The sequence below is a fragment of the Rutilus rutilus genome, assembly GCF_951802725.1.
Source record: "Rutilus rutilus genome assembly, chromosome: 18".
Lineage (NCBI taxonomy): Eukaryota > Metazoa > Chordata > Actinopteri > Cypriniformes > Leuciscidae > Rutilus > Rutilus rutilus.
In genome coordinates this window covers 20,624,167-20,643,211 of record NC_140231.1, presented here as the reverse complement: position 1 = coordinate 20,643,211, position 19,045 = coordinate 20,624,167, and the positions used below count along the sequence as shown (strand labels likewise).

The following is a 19,045-nucleotide window of genomic DNA, read 5'->3' as shown; positions in this document are numbered from 1 at the left end:
TCTGTGTTGGCTATTAAATCTCCCTGTGGTCCTTAATTTCAGAAAAACCTGCCGATTTTTGATCTTCTGCAAAAAGCACATTTTCGTAACTCAGTTTAGGACAAATCGCTGGCAGTGCTCTGTTCTCTGACGGTGCAGCTCACCAACAGCCCAAAACATCACAAGTTATATAAAGAGTCAGCCAGACTGAAGAAGACCATGTTCATTGCCGGTTTACAATATTATAGTTTATACAGGAAACAAAAATGAAACTTATGCTCTAATGTCTTATTCTGGAGGGGACAATAAGAGAAAACTTTTTGTAGAGGGACGCAATATGCGGTTGAGTACCTGCTATGCACAAGTAAAAACAATATTCGAACAATATCACAAACTGATTTTCCTCTGACTGTAGTAGATACCAATGGAAAAACTGAATGAATAAAGAAAATTATTTAAAAAAAATTAGGGCTGTGAAAAGTGAACGTTAAGTTGTTCATTGAATGTTTAAATAATTTTTTTTAACATTTAGCAAATTTAATATTAGAAAATCATTCATTATGCTTTCTAAATACAGGCTGGAATCAAATTGACTGTGAATCTACCTAAACCGGTAAACAAATCTCTTCATAAGTTTGATGTCGGTAAGATTTTCTGCAAAAGTCTGGAAAAATATTTGATCTCCAGTCTTGAGTGTCACATGATGCTTCAGAGATCATTCTCATATGCTGATTTGCTGCTCAAGAAACAGTTCTTATTATCAATGTTGAAAACTTGTTGTGCTGCTTAACATTTTTGTGGAAATTATTAAAAAAAATTCAGCATGTACAGTATTTGAAATCTAAATTGTTTGAAATAAACGTCTTTACTGTTACTTTTGATCAATTTAATGTGCTCAGGCTGAAAAAAAGATATACAATAAAATAAAATAAATCTCACTGACCCCAAATGTTAAAATAATCTGGTCATTAAGCTCTGGGTGAGTGTAAAGGGCAACATTAGAATCACAACCGGTACAGAAGGTGAGCTTACTCTCCACCGTATGCATCTGAACCAACAGGCTCTCAAAAGCACAGATGAAAGGGTCTAAATAAAGAGGTCATTCATTATTCAACCCTGCTCCAAAGCAGTGTGACCCGGAGTAACAAAGTGTGGAAATCTCTACTCCAACTATACCACAAAACATGCATGTTTCTCATAGGTTATTCATGAATAAACAATGAATAAAGAACCTGGCTAAGACTTCTCAACATGTACAATGCATTGATACTGTAATGGTCTTGTGGACGGACACTGTGTTTTACCTCACATATTCCATGTCAAAAGCATTACAAGATCAATAATATCATGCTCCAGATGTATCTTTCTTGCAGATGCACTGCCAGCCTTATCAATTCTGTCTTGATGGCCCATGATTTACTCACCCTGAAGTCATCCTAGGAGTATATGACATTCTTCTTTCAGATGAATACAACTAAAACTTCCGGCAGACGGCCGTACACATCGATTTATGCCAAAAGAGTAACCCTTGAACTTGAAGCACAACATAATGACGAACGCGGTTGCCCAGTCCTGTGTGTTTGAAACGCGAGAGGTGTCAATTGCCATAATTATGCTGTGCTTCAAGTTCAAGGGTTACCCCGGATTTCCACCAACTGCGGAACGGCTGCGGATTGGCTCCGCTGTGTGTCGGCTCCTTCAATACACACCAGGTCCGGATTTGTTGCGGAACGACATTTGACAGCTGAAGTCACGAGGACCCACGAGATCTCGCGAATTCAAGTATGATTGCGCGATATAGGCCTAAGTGTTGAATTGCTGCGGAGCTCTCCGGCATCCGGCAAAAATAGTGGTCAAATGCGTTCAAACAGCAACAAAAGACCACCTACTCTCCGCCTACTGACTTAATGTGCAAACATTATGGGAAGTGCGCTAGCCAGACAGGATTTAAACTTTGTTGGCTGGAGACCCAAGTTTGGTTTGAAGACGAAAAACGTACCACGCACAATGTTCTCTAACCATTCCTGATTTGTAACACACACTCACAGCGTTCGGCGTCGTCTTGTGGTTATCAGAGCAGAAACGAAAGTTGCTGCTCTCCGTGTGTTTTTCCTTCGTCTCCGGTCGTGTTAATATGTTAATTGCGTGAGCTTATTTGTCCATTAGATCAAAAGTTCTAAAAAAAAACATAGGCTACATACATTTACCCGCCTATAGACCCTCCCCTCGAAGAAATCAGGACAGAAGTGGTTAAAAGTGACTGAGGAGACGGATTAAAACACCAGGTGTAAACGGGTATCCGTGTCCCTCGTCTGCTTGTGATCCAATCGACCAAAGCGCATCTTAATACCAGATGTAAACAGGGCCGATAAGAGTGAGCACTCAGGGGGCCGGGTAGCAGTGATTTAAGCTCTAGAGAAATACACAGAGATTGAGAGTGTTGAAAGGATTGTGTTTAATACCACTAATGCTTCAATTTCCACATCACCTTTTAGTGCTTTTATCGATCATATTGAAGAGAGTCAAGAGAAGAGTGAAAAAATTAAAAAATATTTATATAATTTACTCATATATTACTGCAATTACTATTAACCTCTGATGTTAGTGGTTCCTGGTCCAGGACCAATATGAATTTAGGACCGAGGACAGTGCTGATTTTCTGTGGTGGAAACTGCACCAGCACCCTAAACGGATTTGGCTGACACAGTGGGATAAAATAGAAAAAATTATTTCCAGTATCTATAGTTGTTCAGGTCTAGCAAGTGGTGTGATGCAATGATACATTAGTGTGATACAATAACATTATCACAGTCAAAGCAGTGTTCATGCAGAATTTATGGTACTTTTCAAAAAAAAAAAAGAAAGAAAAAAAGGAAATTTACAGTTACAATGTAATTTTTAATCAGACCACGATAACTCTGTATTTCTGTGGAATGCCAGAATTCTCTCTAGTGATGTATGCCAGACTTCTCCAATCATCTCATCCACATAAACCACACCCCTTTTCTACACCTGCCTCCATATAATCAACAATTGATTCATTAAAATAAGTCCCCGTTTCACTCAGCTGTACATCACAATATGGAAGAAAAGATCTGTCGCTACTTCCAGTTTAACACAACTTATTCCTGAAACCTCCTGAGGTTGCAAAGGTTAATGTTTTCACTACAATTAATTAAATATAAATTTAACACATCAAAATTATAAACTGCGGGCAGTTGTGGGCTAATGGTTAGAGTCAGACTGGTAACCAGAAGGTTGCAGGTTTGAGTCTCAATACCAGCAGGAAATGACTGAGGTGCCCTTGAGCAAAGGCACCTAACCCCCAATCGCTCCCCACGCACCACAGAAAGAATGGCTGCCCATAGCTCCGGGTGTGTGTCCACGGTTTGCAGTGTGTGTTTGTGTTCACTGCTCACTACTCCTAATGTGTGTTTTACAGAAGACAAATTCTGAGTGTGGGTTACCATACTTGGTCTTCACATGTAACTTTCACTTTTTATTTTAAATTGTCACCCCGGATTTCCACCAACTGCGGAACGGCTGTGGATCGGCTCCACTGCGTGTCGGCTCCGTGCTCCGCCGTCCTTCAATACACACCAGGTCCGGATTTGTTGTGGAACGGCTGCGGCCATGACTAACAGCTGAAGTCACGAGGACCCACGAGATCTCGCAAATTCACGTATGATTGTGCGATATAAGTGCTGAATTGCTGCGGAGCTCTCCGGCATCCGGCAAAAATAGAAGCTCTGCGTATCTGCTCCGGATCGCCGGAGTCGGAACGCAGCCGTTCCGCAGTCAGTGAAAATACACACATTGACTTTAATGGAAACCTATTGACTCCGCCGCCGTTCCGGAGCGGATCCGCAGCCGTTCCGCAGTTGGTGGAAATTAGGGGTAACACTGCTACATGCTTTTAACAGTTGAATATGTTGGGGAAGGTCAAGACCCCTGATATGGGACACAAACATTTTGTTATTACTGACATTTGATGCATTTGAAACTTTTCAAACTTGTTGGTCTTATGTTGGATAATACTTTAGGAAATTGAATAGTCCTCTACAAAAACATAGAATTTGTACGTCATGTTCAGTAATGGACACCAAAGCGTATCATATTCATAGAAAGTACCATGATATCTATACAAAAAGTCTAGATACTGATATCCCCTGGCTGAAATATCAAGACACGTGGAGAAAATCTGCCTTTAACAAAGAAAAGGGCCTGAGAGAAAATTTAAGTTATTAACCAGCCAATTTGATTCAGGGATAAAAATGGAACACGGTGACAGAGACAGAGAAAGAAAAGCAATTAAGATGACATGAATAAGAAGGAGTGAAGAGGAGTTCGAGAGAGAGGTAGAGAAAGAACGGGAGCGAGGGGGGGAGGGATGGAGCGGGGGATATACAGAGTGGAATGCCAGGGCTAATCCCCAGCTCCTGTGTGGTATTTTAACTGTTATTCTTTCCTCCTCGTTCCCCTGCCGCCATCACTCACTGCAGTGCAGCTGAACCACACCATGTCTGGACAAACCTGAGGACACGAGACGCAGTGGCCGACCCTGCTGGACACAGGGTCTTGGCGTCAGCAGGATGTCTGGCCTGACATTTGTATCCTTACAATAAACAGGCTATTTAAAATGTTTAGAAATCACAAAACACTAAGGAGAAGTCAAGTGACGACCTTTGCTCTTAGACCAATAAAAATGCTAAATCCAAACTAAGTCAGTACATAAAAGTAGACAAGTAAAGCTTTAAAAAAATCCCACCTCACCTCAGTCCAAATATTTACTTTAAAGTAGGCATGAAACGAAGTTGCAGTCATCTTTTCTTTCCTATTGTGACGTACATCCAAGATAATGTAGGGCGGGATTTGATTTTGTTTGTTTGCTATTGCTGAGATGTGATGTGATGTGAGTTGCGACAGGTTGTCCCGCCCTCGCGCCAGTAAACACGTCATCACAAAGAGATGTTGCAAAATTAGGAGGAAACATGAATTAAATTATGTGTGCGGATAAAGAATTTATAATAAATACTGAAATATTCCATTAAAAATGTTTTGATATCATGGTGACTAACATTTAAATACATGCCACAGACAAAAACGGCAATTCTTCCCAAGTCCCGACAAACACGGCGCGGCGTGGGAATACAAGGCAGGAAAACGATTGAATCAGCTGGCTGAGTGAGTGATCGATCGGTCGCGAGGACGCTGTCTCTTGCAGACAAACCGGTCACTATGGATACCGCCCAACAGTGCACGAGTTGTGGTCTGACCTCTGCCTGCATGTGTCCCCTACAGCTGCAAAATGATACAACACAGCTGAAGCCCGTTGCTAAAAGAAGGCAACTGCGGTCGCGACAGGTGGGTTCATAGCACCCGGACAGAGACAGAATAAGTTTAACTGTCAACGAGCATTGTGCCTGTTGGAAAATCTCTCTTAACATTGCCAGGTATGACCATCTTAGACCAGCTAGAAACCAGGTAACGTTAACATTACCGTGCTTAAATGGGATTTTCCAGCAGATAGGCCTTTCCTACAGTCATTAACCAACAAAGTGCAAAACCAAATAAGCGCCAAACAATGGAAATGTCACTTTGGATTACATAAAATACTTCTGATCAAGTTACTAGAAACTGGGAATTGCTAGTGTGATTTGGGTCGCAAACGAATGGCTCAGTCCATTATACAGTTTAATTTTCAGTCAACAAACGAAGCAAATCACAGCGAGCTCTATTTTTCTGCTACGGCCACAATGCACGCTAAAACAAACAAACAAACAAAGAGGCACAACATTTGGCACGGATTACCAGCTGGCAAACAATAACTAGCATTCCACTGCCAACATAAATGTCAGGGGGTTACTTCGAGTAGTCGACTATTCTTTAAAGATTTGAGGCTAGAAAGAAATGTTTATTTATATATAAAAACACAGCGAATGTTTGTTTCTCAGTTTCTACTCGGATGTTTCCATGGCAGCTGAATCTCAGTCCTCGTGCGAGATTCCTGCGTTCACAGAGTCAGCGTAGTTTGAGGGAAAAATAACGGTCTTGGATAATTACGACGGAAAGATTGGGTTCCAGATGAAATATTTTAAAGGCATCCGAAATGTACTTGGCTACAGGGAAGTTTTAGAAACTTTTCGTGGCACAAACGCCGTTGCATAGTGACGTTTTGAAGGACTGTCCGCGAGCCTGGACGGCATCATGTTCACGCGCTCAATACTTTCCACGGACCGCTGGATTCCCCCAAACTTTGCCAAGGGCATGCGCTCTCACGACACAAGCAAATAAGGCATGAACAAACCTACCTGACACAAATGACAGCATGAGCAGGACTCTAAAATTCAGTCCCGGATGAATCGGGTTATTCCTGAGATAATGGGCAGTCATTGTCAGCGCCATATCGCCGCCCGCGCTCTCGCTTCTCCCGTTCTCCCCGAAACTCAGTCTGAAAGCTCCTCAGCAACAACTCCATAGGGAAAAGGCTGAGTCTGGACCGTACCACTCTGCCTCTCCGTTATGGGGGTGTGTGTCTCACCTGAAGCGCAGTCCATGCAAACCAGTATTTGCAAAACAAGATGTTGACTAAAGTGGATGGTCAAATATAGCTGAAAGTATAGTAGTTTTAGTAGATTGTTCATATTCTAAAACAGTAACTGTTTTGTTTACCGAGATTTGTTAACACAAATTCTTGCACATTTATTATATTTGCAGTGTAGCAAAGCATGCATGCATTTTCACGTTTTCACTGTTATAGCGCGACTTTCTGTCTAATCGGAATGAAAAATGCATTCAAACACGTTGATAGACTTGGCAATGCATGAAATGTAATGAAATTTCACCCTCTTTTGTAAATACATTGAATTAATCTTATTGTGAGTGAACAATGTAGCCATGTGTTTCTTTGTTTAACTTTAGCTTGACCTCGTAATTTTTCGAAACTCGATTGATTGTTCGGCGGTGAAACAACATACTTCTCTCTGGTGACCTTGTGGATTAATTTACAGGACTGAATTGTTTACCACAATACTAGTGATGTAGGCTACACAGAGAAAATGGGATCAATTTTGATTTCTTGGTGAATTAAATTTCTCATATATTGCCAAAAGCCTTTACCTGAATTCAGAATGATGTACTAGCCTACTATAGGCTACTCTAACGTTACATGAGTATTCTAGTATGCTATGCTATTCCGAATTCAGCCTGTGTCAAATAGACATATGATACAATGCATATGAAAAAATCAAACTAGTCATAGGCCTTACAATTATCACAATGGCATCTGAAATCGCATAGGCTACTCGACTATAGGAACATTTTGAATAAGTAATTACTTCACAACCGCTAAAAAAGTATGTTCAACACAGTATGAATGTGTGTATGACTGTAAACATTCGCCATGTTGCTCTTATCACGTGACCTACAGCATCAGTTGCGTCGCTTCACCGCCGTTCACAAATGCTCTCCCGAGGCCTCATGGGATAGTAAAGTGTCCATCGTATGCATTTCAGAATCTCACTGGAAGTAGGTCATCCTTTTGCCCAGTACTGTGATTTCGGAAATACATCTTTTGTCACATAACCTACTCTTTTTCACCTACTATATAGTAGGGAAGATTTTGGATGCAGCTATAGAGCCATTTTAAAGTGTATTTTTGTTATAGCGCCACCAACTGGCCGTGCTCCATCAAATTTGTAAAGTGTCTTTTCACTTTTCTGTTATAGCCTACAAATCGAAAGGAATTTGGACTAATTTAATTGTAATTAAAGTAATTTAAAAGAACATTAAAAGACAAATTGGGTTTCTATTTAATACCTAATATTTATATTTAATACTTCGGTTAGGATCGTCATCAGATATTTTCCCACTTGTTGGTTCAGTCCCACAAATAGGCGCTAATTTTCAGTTAGCTTCAGGCTTAATCCCCATACCCCCTGCTAATCCACTCAGACCCCCCGTCCCCCCAGTTTTCATCTCCAATCTGTGTTTTTCTTGCCTCAAAGCCACAAGAAAACCCCTCACCCCATCGCTACCTCTTGGTCTGAGTCTAATTGAGACATATATAAATGAACAAGCTAATCCTTCCAAACAACAAATGAACTGGGTGGCTAATAGCTCCACCCCATTTATGCCAGATCAGCAATTTGTCGACTTTCTGTCTTGTCTCAGTCCAACCAGGGTAAGCTTTTGCTCAACCATTTATTTGGATGGTAGCTGGAAAACAAAGAAAGAAGTGAAGTTATGCCACTCCTTTCCCCCCTACTGTTACTTTGATTTATTGGACAGAGATTATTTTTTTTTCCTCTAGGGCATTGTTGATCACAGCATGCAAGAATATAACTCAAAAAGAGGTTGATCACGGAAAAAAATAATAATAAAAGAGAGTGCCTTTACAGTAGATTTCCCATTTATAGAGTTGTCTAAACGATTTCCCAGGAGTCGCAATGCACCATCAACAAAGTCAGCTCACTCTGTTACTGATATATCCTCCATGAAAACAGTACATCAAAGACAGAGATCCCCAGACTCTCCCACAACCTCTCTGAACGAAGCAGTGAGCCTCGTTCCTTGAGGATCTGTTTTTTTTTTTTTTGCAGCAGGAAAACCAAGAGACTGTTTTTGTCCATCTGCACCCAGAAGGTTTGGTTTACAAAGAATCTGGCCCATCATCATCGTTCCTACAGCTAAACCCTACATCCCTTTTTGTTGTTTGTTGACACAGTTTTTTCTGAAACAATCCATGAACCAGGCAATAAATCCTCTCTCCTACTTGTTAGACGCAGGTGAGTTTAGGTTTTTAATGTGAGGGATGCCTATTGGAAAATAATGTTCTGTTAAGGAAATTTATTAACATCTTTATTGAATGTTTTCTTCATCTGCTGTAATGTGTGCCAGTGTTTCACCTTACTGTTTGGACTAGAATTATTCGAAAAGCAAATTTTCCTTCTAACTCATTCTTTCACCATTTGTTAATTTGGAAAAGGTGGAAAAACATTGAAGGAAAACTGGGCACACAGTCTCACCTGGCAGTGAGAGAGGGACTATTTATGAGGTACTCCAAGTGATTAAAATATTCAAGAAGAACTTACTTACCAGGTGACTGACAACTTTATGATGATGAATAACTTAATTCTGATGTATATCCCACTGTTCTTTCTAATGTGTGACAGGGGATCGATAAAGTACTTTTTTTTTTCTCTCTGTCTGGATGTTTGTCTCTGTATTAATGTGAAAATGTAGGATGAGCAAAGGCAGGTTCTGACTATATAGAGATTATTTTTTTTCTTTGGTCTAGTTAAAGTCTTGTTTTGTAGATTTATCATATGTGATTATATATATATGATTATATGATTATAGCCTTATTTAGAAAAAAAAGTAAAAAAAAATGAATGAATGTATATTCATAACTTATTAAACTACATTATTAACTAAACTACTTTTTTTTAGAGTTATCTGTATGTTTATGTTTTATGACTTACAATTATAAGCTGGCTATAGCAGAGTATCACAAGATTAGGAATCATTTGATCTCATTTAGAGATATTGGTATTTGCAACACTTCTCATGACCTTTGACTTGACCTTTCTATAAATAAAATGTAAGTGAAAAAAAAAAAACATCAGTGTCATGGAAAAAATAGCCTAATTAAGAAATACAAAAGTATCTAATTTACAGACATTTTCGTTAGATAGCAACAAAAGCCTTTAAACTTGTTTCTGGGAAAGCTTCCCTCAAAGAGGTTTAGTGTCTTTAATGATGTGATGCCATGGCAACATTCAAATGGTAATGTATCCTGAACTCAAGTGATAATCTAGTCCTCATCTTGCTCCAGAGGTTGTCCTGGAATCAGAACAAATGGACATACTTTTAAACACTTGAGATGTAATTGCTCAAACCTGTCTTTTCAAACTCTGTAAAGTGCATTGCCATTTATCAAGTATTACGTGCCTGAAAGATTTTTCTAAACACTTTAATGTTTAGTATATTTTACACCCTGAAAAATATATTTTTCACCCTTGTGCTTTCAAAAAGCGGGAAGCACATTGAGGGTGTTGCCTGCTCCGGAATGTTGCATGAGTCCTCAAGGACCCTTAAAAGAGGAGGCTTGGTGCACTCTCCTTTGTGCCAACACGTCCTGACTTAACTCCCTCATTGCAGAACACTCAATAGTTTATTCAAGTAAATACACTACAGTATTTCATAAGCTGCAGTTTTAAACATTTCCTAGACAAGTAACGTAGAACAGCCCCGCTCGGAAAATAAATCATGCGCCTAATTTCATCATATAGCATGGCAGTAACCAGCACTTATGCATAGAAGAGTTGCAGGGTATGAAGGGTGTCTAATGCCGGCTGGGAGGACCGAGGAGCTGTTTATGCATTTGTTTTCATTCATGCTCTCAGTCTCATTTTTGTGTGCAACCTCATCACTCAATGTGAAGTATTCTTTTTATTCTCATTCTTTTATTTTGGATTCAATAAACAAGTCTTTTACTTTTATAAATACAGAGTGCAAGATCAAAAACTACATGTTTGCTGTCTGGACCGACTATGGGTTTTCCTTTGATTATTCCAGCAAACCCCAAATTACTTCAGTCTTCAGTCAACACTGGCATGTTAGTGAAGTCCTGAAGTGGGATCCAGTGTCCAAATCCATGTAGTCATAGATGCATTTCCATTACAATGGTCGCAGAGGGCAGACATCGATAGGATAAACCCAAACCAAGTTATATAAACCGTGGCCGAGTTTACTTTGTCCATTTAGCAAGTTGTTTCCCATGAAGATGTCAGAGTCTTTGGATTGACGACTTGGAAGGAACAGTGTTTTTGACTCTTCTATTGTCTTCATGTCACTTTGACCAATGTTTGGTAAAGAATACACTATAAATACCACATTGTTTTTGATGCTGATTCCATGGCTTTGCCACATTGTCCAGAATAGCTAAACAAACATAATAAATGCTCATTTTCAGTTCATTTGTTTGTTTGTTTAAAAATTATAATTTGCTTTTACAAAAAAATACTTCATAATTGAGGTGGTCACATTTGATCTGTATTTGAAAAACTATTTATGAACTTTCGCTTTTGGCCTTTCAGCATGTTTGTAATCCAATAATCATATCTACAAATCTTGTACATTTCCTCCAATTTTGAATATTCTTTAATGATTTTGCAAATTTAGGTCAGAAGAGAGGTCTTCACAAATCACATAAAAAAATGATAAAGTTCATAAATGAATAGCAGAAGGAATTGACTTAAAATAAAAATTATTTTATTATTTTATTATTTTGTTTCCCAAAGTTCTTCAATATTTTTTATCAATCAATCAATCAAGACTGGAACATATATGAGGTTAACACCACTACAAGCCACAGACAAGTGTTACATCCATAAAGATGAGAAAACCATGTCAACTGTTTATTGTCCTATATTGCCTCCTTCTGGCCGTTACTCTCGGGAAGATACTCCCTTCTCAAAAAACCAGACATACCAAAAAAACAAAAAACAATTCAATTCAAAGAAGAAAAAAAGTAATAAACAATTGTTATATTTGTAATATTACAATAATAGTGTCCAATAATATTAAATAGCCTTTCCTTAAATAGATTTTTTTTGTTTATTGTTGCAGCATTATGAAATTATGTGCCATGAATCAAACAATCAATAAATCTGTTTGGATTAAGATCTGAAAGGACGAAGGAATGACATATGACCTCGGCTCTGGAGAGCTGACTAAAAAAGTGATAAGTGAAAAGAGAAAACTCTCTACTGACATGATGGATGTGCTGGTAATGAGCCCGTCACACTGGAAACAACAGGTGGAGATAAATACGAGTGTTTGGATGCTGGACTGTGAAAAACAGATGATAGATTCATTACTGTTTTTGTTGAGAATGGCAAGAGAAAATGAACGGGACAAACAACTTTACACATTACATTTTAATAGATGGTTAAAAAAGTTGAATGGTGAAAAAGAAAAGAATGTTGATATGTTAATAAGAAACATACAGACAGAAATTCACATCAAAACAAATAATTGCCAGTGTTTATTTTAAGAATTATTAAGAAACCACAAGGATAGAAAATGTCTGTAATTGCAGATCACACATATTATGCATGCAGTAAAAAGAGAGATTTTTTAATCACATTTATTGAACAGCAGTTTTTAAATCTAAAACTAGTTTAAATTTAAATCCATTCAATTAAACTGTAATTGCACTTATCAATTACCAACAAATGTGAAGCACCTGACCTGGAAAGTAAATCTTTATCTATTAAGTCCCATTTCTTACCCTCAGTTTGTATTTAATACTTATACTCATTTATATAAAGTATCTTGGCTGCATCACAGAGTTGTAACACACTACACAGCATTTATCCTGAGCCACTTAAACACAAATAAATAACTTGCAGATGGGAGTATTAATCAAGTACAAATACAATTCTGTGCTTCAATAATGGTAGACGTCTTTGTATCAGAGTGTTCAAGATACTTTAAAGCTGTGCTAAAGGTCTTGATTTGACTAGTCCTCTCGTAGATATGCATCTGGGATGTCCTCATCCTCCATTCCGGGGCTGAGGTTTTGAAGCCTTTCACTGTTCTCAGCTTTAGAGTCTTTGAGTTCTCTCTCAGCCTCCAGCATCAGCTGCCGAAAATGTTCCACCTGGGACTGTGCGACCTGCAGACTGCTCTGTGCTGTCACAGAAGCTTGGTCAGCCCCTGGAAAGGACAAACAAGGGTTAGGCTATTACAACATGTGGCTAAAAGCGCAATCCAACAAATGACCACCAAGTGGCAGTAGGTGCCAAATGTCAATGAGTCTCTACACTAAAGCTGGGTTTACACAGTACGATTTTGGTCACGCTTTGGCCGTCTAAGACACATTTTGCAAATCCTAAAAGATTCCTCTAAACCTAGGAGAAAATCTGAAGTCTCTGATCATTAGTTTGACATGTTCACCAACAGCCGTGTCAGAAGATTTGGCAGTGTGACTTCTCTTACAACGGCCATCAAACGATCATCGTTTTTCAAGACAAGCCATGACCAAAATTACGTCCTGCGTGTAATGCAGCTCACTGTCACCGAACGTGTCATTGATTGATTGATGTAAAACTCCGGACGAGTTTTCTTCTGTGCTTCCGGTTTTGAAATCCGTATTTTTAAAAAGTCAATGTAAAATGCACAAGTGAAGGTAAAAAGGGTATTAAAAGGATATTATAAAATATATAAAAATAGTAAATATTTATTTGTCGTTTGTAATTGTATTTATATTTAAATTTATAATTGTAATATTATTACATAATATTACTTTATTTTTTAGTTTTTAATCAAATAAGTACAGCCTAACACTAAAATGTGGTAACCTGCAATTGGTACCTTAAAGAGCTGTTTTTTACTTGATTTAAATGTATTTTGTTGGTATAAATTAATGTGTGTGTATATATATATATATATAATATAAAAATTAAAATATATATTATAACAACATATTATATAATAGTTTTATTTTTTATTCATTTAAATATTACCCAAACATCCTGATGTTCATAAAGAATTGTTAACAAAAAAAGGTTGTGTAAAGCAGTGTTAACTAAATAGCCTTAAAGGGTCAGTTCACCCAAAAATGAAAAATTCTGTCATTAATTACTCACCCTCATGTCATTCCATACCAGTAAGACATTTGATCATCTTTGGAACACAAATGAAGATCTTTTTGATGAAATCTGAGAGCTTTTTGTCTGCGCGTTTTGCAGAAAGATAGTAAAGACATCATTAAAGTAATCCATGTGACTCCAGTAGTTTAACCTCAATTTTAAAGTGACACGAGTGCTTTGTTTGCGCAAAAAAACTAAATATTTACAAAATATGGTGTGTTCACGCAACAACTTCTGCCCTCGCACATCGTGGTGCTCTCGTGGACGCTCAAATGTCAAAGTGGTAGATGCATAGACTGTCAATGGAGGGACAGAAAGCTCTCAGATTTCATTAAAGGGGTCATATAATGGTACATGCACTTTTACAAGTTGATTGTACTGAAATGTGTGTTGGCAGTGCCTGTACACAACCATCATAAAATGATAAAAATCCATCCAGTGGTCTTTTTTTAAATCTCCTTATATGTTTTCCCCTGTCTCAAATCGAGCCTTTGTGAAAAAAAAAAATAATAATTTACCACTTTATTTACAAAATATTAATCTCCAACAAGCGTCCACGAGAGCACCACGATGTGCGAGGGCAGACGTTGTTGCGTGAACACACCGTGTATATTTTGTAAATATTTAGTTTTTTTTGCGCAAACAAAGCACTCGTGTCACTTTAAAATTGAGGTTAAACTACTGGAGTCACATGGATGTCTATAATGTCTTTAATGATGTCTTTACTATCTTTCTGCAAAACGTGCTTCTGCAAAAAAAGATCTTCATTTGTGTTCCAAAGATGATCAAATGTCTTACAGGTCGGACACCCCTCCCACGATTGTTAATTGACAGCAGCGTTTCAACACAGACCCGCCCTTCGCTCGTGAGCGAGCTGTCATCATAGTCCGCATTGTTGATACGCTGGAGCAGAATGGCGTCTAAGCGATTGTGGTGTTCTGTTCTTGGGTGCAATAAGGAACACAGCAGTCATTTTGATGTTCCTAAATCCGAACCGCTGAAGACGCAGTGGCTGAGTTTGTTTTCAAATATTCCTCACGATCAACGTCAGTGCTTTCATGTTTGCGCGAATCATTTCACACCAGACTGCTTTATAAACGAGGGTCAGTATAAAGCTGGTTTTGCTAAGAAGCTGCTCCTGAAAAAAGGATCGGTACCAACTATTCGTGTCCCTGCTGCACCTCCAGAAGAAGAAGTGACGTGAGTGTAACGTTTTATTAACCTTTATAGTAATCTTTGCAAATCGCTTGAACGCTTCACGATGAAAACGGCTAGGTTTACACTCAGGGTACATTACGGCATGTTTTCTATGTTCAACGTTCTCAATATAATTCACAATGCCAAGTTTATAATGAACAACGCGTTATGGTTATTGTGTTATTACAAACGGTGTAAGCACAGAACAGAGGGGCGGGGTGGGCAAAGCTTATTATCATTTAAAGACACATGCACTTAAATGGCGTGCTGAAAACAGAGCTGTTTTTGACCAGGTAAAATTAGTGTTTTCTTACAATACTAATGAGAATTTTTAATTAAAGTGTATTACAAACTTTTCATTTAGACCCTAAACAATCATAATAACTTGTACAAAAATGGCATTATATGACCCCTTTAAAAATATCTTCATTTGTGTTCCGAAGATGAAGGAAAGTCTTACGGATTTGGAACGACATGAGGGTGAGCAAATCATGACAGAATTTTCATTTTGGGGTGAACTAACCCTTTAAACACTACCTGCATTGAAGGCTGTCTCTGCTGCCAGCTCTGAGAGATTGATGGCAGTCATCCAGCAGGATTCAAATCGTTTGTAATCCTTTCTCCAGTCAATTACCTAATTAAATAAATAAAAACTTTGCAATCAATTTCATTAAAAAAAAAGGTATATTAACAATTTATTTATACCATAATGTCAGAAAAACACAACTACAATTTATTACTGTAAGGATAAATCTAATATGAAAGCTTGTGAACATTAACTCTGTGTTTTTCCAAGTCATTACCTTCTGACGTTGGCGAAGGATGACCTGCCAGATAGCATTCTCCTCCGCAGGAGTAAGTTTGCTGATGGAAGCCACATAGCGTTTGTGTAAAGTCACAAGATTGTTTATAGCCTAAACAAGACAAGTATGTTGGATGTTGTTTTTGCCGAAAAAATGTAATCATGAAAACAAAAGCATCAATCCACTGTCCTAATAGTTGTGATTACCTTAACATAACCTGTGAGGGTGTCGAGCAGCGCTAAAGTAGTTTGTGAGAGGAAAGTATTCGCACTGTCTGTGACCAGAGATGATGCTCTCCGTACCAGATCTTCATGAGACAGACCTTCTGGTTTCTAAACAAGACAAAGAGAACAGAGTGAGAGGTTTTTTAAATACCAATTTAGTAAAAAATAACACTAAAGAAGTTTTAATGGCAGACTGTAATGTCATTATATGGTGAAGACTGAGCTTATAAATATTAATTAGATGTGTTGACATTACTAGGTCATCTTCCTAGCCATTTATACATGCCATCTAATTAATATTCATGAGCCTTCACCTTGCTAGGCCACTATTAATAAATTGATGACCTGTGCAGATGTGCTCGACTAAAGTTGGTTTTTGTAGATGTTTCATTCTGTTTTATTCAGATGCAATATCAAGCCAGCTTTACATTTGCTCTAATATTTTCAACATTAAATAAAATTCAGATTGAATTTCCATATTAAAGGCCCACTGGAACCTTGGAACGCTCAGCTTTGTATGAAGCTAAGGCTGCGGGATATATTGAGTGGCTCCTCCCCCTTTTCACGCTTTAGATTCTAGAGAGCATTTGATTGGACAGAAGATGTGATGAGAAGCTGAAGTCTGTGGTGATGTCTTAAAAATCTGTGATCCATTTTAGCAAAAGTGAGAGATTGTAAGTTTAGTATGCTTGTATCTCCTAAATGCGAATTTTGTCATTGTTTTGGAACACACCAGCTTATTCATAACCTTAAGGCTGGCTAACATATTCATACTAAAAGCTAAAAAATACTCACAATTTGATTTCAGGGGGCCTTTAAAAGATGTCAAACCTGAAATGTCAACAGTTTCAAAAGCTGGCATAAAATTAAGTTGCAATAGTTTTTTCTTCCTTATTGTGACATATATCTGAGTGAAACGATAGTGAATTATCAGAAATTACGACATCTTTTGAACTCCGTACTTGTTTATTAAATATTAGCAGCTACAGTGAATGTTCCAGTCACATTGTGATGGTGCAGACCTGGATGAAGGGAACAGCACACAGAGCACCAGTGACACTCAGCGTCTTCCAGTTCTTCCTGATGAGTGTGGGCAGAAGAGCCAGTCTGCGGCTGCTCTGACAGGAGCTTCTGTTCATCAAGGAAGCTGCACAGCTACACAAAACATAATGGCAAAGTTCAGGTCAGGAACAATGAATTCGAGGACAACACTTTATATACACGACAGTTTGAACACGTCAGGCTAAAATAAAACGGAAAGTAAGCTATTAAATAATAGGTCTTAGAAAGTTAAAATAAGAAATATGGGCAGCAATGTATTACACCAGCCAAAACATATCTGATCGAATTTACACAACATACGTTTATGTAACGGCAACTGCTGTTCCATTATTGATGATTGTACAGAAATCACAAATACACTAAGACTACGTTTCATGAAATTAAACAATCTCGAAGAATAAGACAGCTAAAAACAATATACAACCTCAGTCCGACAGCGAACAATTTCCTTCTGTACGCCGCCATACTTGTTGAGATGAAGGATGACGATCTCCCTCTGTCGGTGCTGCAGAGAATTACACCCTGTGGTTCAAGGCAAGCCTTGTGGATATTTAAGATGACTGTCCGAAACCTTAACGAATGACGCACTTTATACACGTTTAAAGATGACCGAATCCGTAGCGAATGACGCTCTTTATACACACATTTTCTGCTAGCCTCCTTATTAAATGATTTGTCAATTGTTAAACCTAATGTTTTACCATTTCTACATAAACATTAACCAATAACCAATATCTGATAGTGATCTATGCTATGTCTACTTTAGCCCATTTAGTTTCATTTTCTCTATCTCTTTGGCAGTCATAACCGCCACAACCAGTCCAGGTCTGCGTGCATACTTATTTCACCATAGTTAAACAAAATGCCATGACATTTAGATAGGCCTACAGAATATATCCTGTTTTACAGGTAGGCTAGGCCTACGTGTTTTCTAGTTTGATCATTGTAACCTTATCAGCCCTCTCATATGACCTGAATAACACTGACATGACAAAATGTTGTTGATCTTTTTTCTCTTTTCTCTTTAAAATAGCTTCTACATACAGTTTTATGATTTAGGCTTCAGATAATTAGGTAGGCCTAACAGGCCTAATGTATCTAACAAAATAAAGACCAAAGGGAGACAGAATTTCAAGTGATTTTATATCATAATATATAATATCATTCTATTGATCATGAGTGCTGAAGACTCAAGAGTCCTGTAAGACTAACCTCTCATTAAGAAAAGTGTTTGTATTTGTGAGGAATTCAGGCCCTAAAGACTTTTAGTGAACCTTTAGTTGTCTCTCTTATTCTTTATGGAAACACCTATTCCCAAACAATCGTATAAAGAAAAACATATTTGTCAGTCTGAAAAGTCAATGTAAATAATTAATGCGATCACTAACTTTAAAGTGCAGGGAAGTTCCAGTGGGGGTGATACTCAAGAGCTTTCAAGTCACGAAAGACGCACTTCCTTTTCTAAAAACTCACAGAAGGGAAATTATAATGATGCTGTTTGAATGTGGTGCAATCTTTTAAATGTCATCATGATTTATTTTGCAATACTAGATCTTACCTAGCATTTTTGGCAATGTTATTCACATAAAAAAAAAAAAAAAAGTAACATTAATAAACTGTTCAAACCTTTTACAGTGCTTAAGTGCTAATTATGGTATCCTCTTCAAAGCTCTGCATTGTTTATTTTAATTTATTATTATATTCTAATGAATGTACTGTTAATGAAAAAATAGGCCACAAATGTAAGGTTGATACAACAAACAGATTAAAAATAAATGTTTTAATTTGAAGTATAATTTTTTTTAAATCCAGTAGTCACCATCGAACAATTAATCTTTAAATAGGCTAGGTTGCGAAGGATCCACTCAGCCCAGGGAAAGATGGGCGCATTTGTAGGCCTTATACGAAGGAGCCTTCGAAATGGGACAGCCTTTGTTGCACCGCGATGACACTCTGCCTTTGAATGCAAGCTTGTGAAGGATGAGACTTCTGAATTAGGATGCAGCTATAAGTAATGTTTTACTTCTAATGCATAAATGCAAAATACATCACATTTATGCAATAAAATGTATGTTCAGTTGCAACGTGGTTGGACACTGCTAGGAGTCTTGTTTAAATCTTT

At 37.9% G+C, this 19,045-nt stretch overlaps 2 protein-coding genes across 3 annotated transcripts in view; both read right to left on the bottom strand.

Moving 5' to 3' along the window:
• Positions 1 to 6,441, bottom strand: part of nectin3b (nectin cell adhesion molecule 3b) — a 56,467-nt gene extending 50,026 nt beyond the window's left edge. For both annotated transcript variants that reach the window (XM_084387365.1, XM_084387364.1), the window contains exon 1: positions 6,291 to 6,441. In XM_084387365.1, the coding sequence (XP_084243491.1) occupies positions 6,291 to 6,384 (94 nt within the window). In that variant the 5' untranslated portion in view covers positions 6,385 to 6,441. The remainder of the gene's footprint in view (positions 1 to 6,290) is intronic.
• A 5,558-nt stretch (positions 6,442 to 11,999) lies between these two features.
• Positions 12,000 to 17,714, bottom strand: diablob (diablo, IAP-binding mitochondrial protein b). Its single transcript, XM_084387545.1, has 6 exons — positions 17,348 to 17,714; positions 16,884 to 17,016; positions 15,844 to 15,969; positions 15,638 to 15,748; positions 15,372 to 15,468; positions 12,000 to 12,702 (listed from the first exon to the last, which is right to left on the bottom strand). The coding sequence occupies exons 1-6, from the start codon at positions 17,386 to 17,388 to the stop codon at positions 12,506 to 12,508; spliced, it is 705 nt and encodes a 234-aa protein (XP_084243671.1). The 5' UTR covers positions 17,389 to 17,714; the 3' UTR covers positions 12,000 to 12,505.
• Between the last annotated feature and the right edge of the window lie 1,331 nt (positions 17,715 to 19,045).

Bases quoted from the DNA above. Each gene is read 5' to 3' on its own strand.
- diablob (XM_084387545.1), bottom strand. From the start codon at position 17,388: ATGGCGGCGTACAGAAGGAAATTGTTCGCTGTCGGACTGAG. The intron at 17,017-17,347 runs GTTGTATATTGT...TGTTTTGTGTAG, and splicing joins TTGTTCGCTGTCGGACTGAG to CTGTGCAGCTTCCTTGATGA. The intron at 15,469-15,637 runs GTAATGACTTGG...TTATTTAATTAG, and splicing joins TCCTTCGCCAACGTCAGAAG to GTAATTGACTGGAGAAAGGA.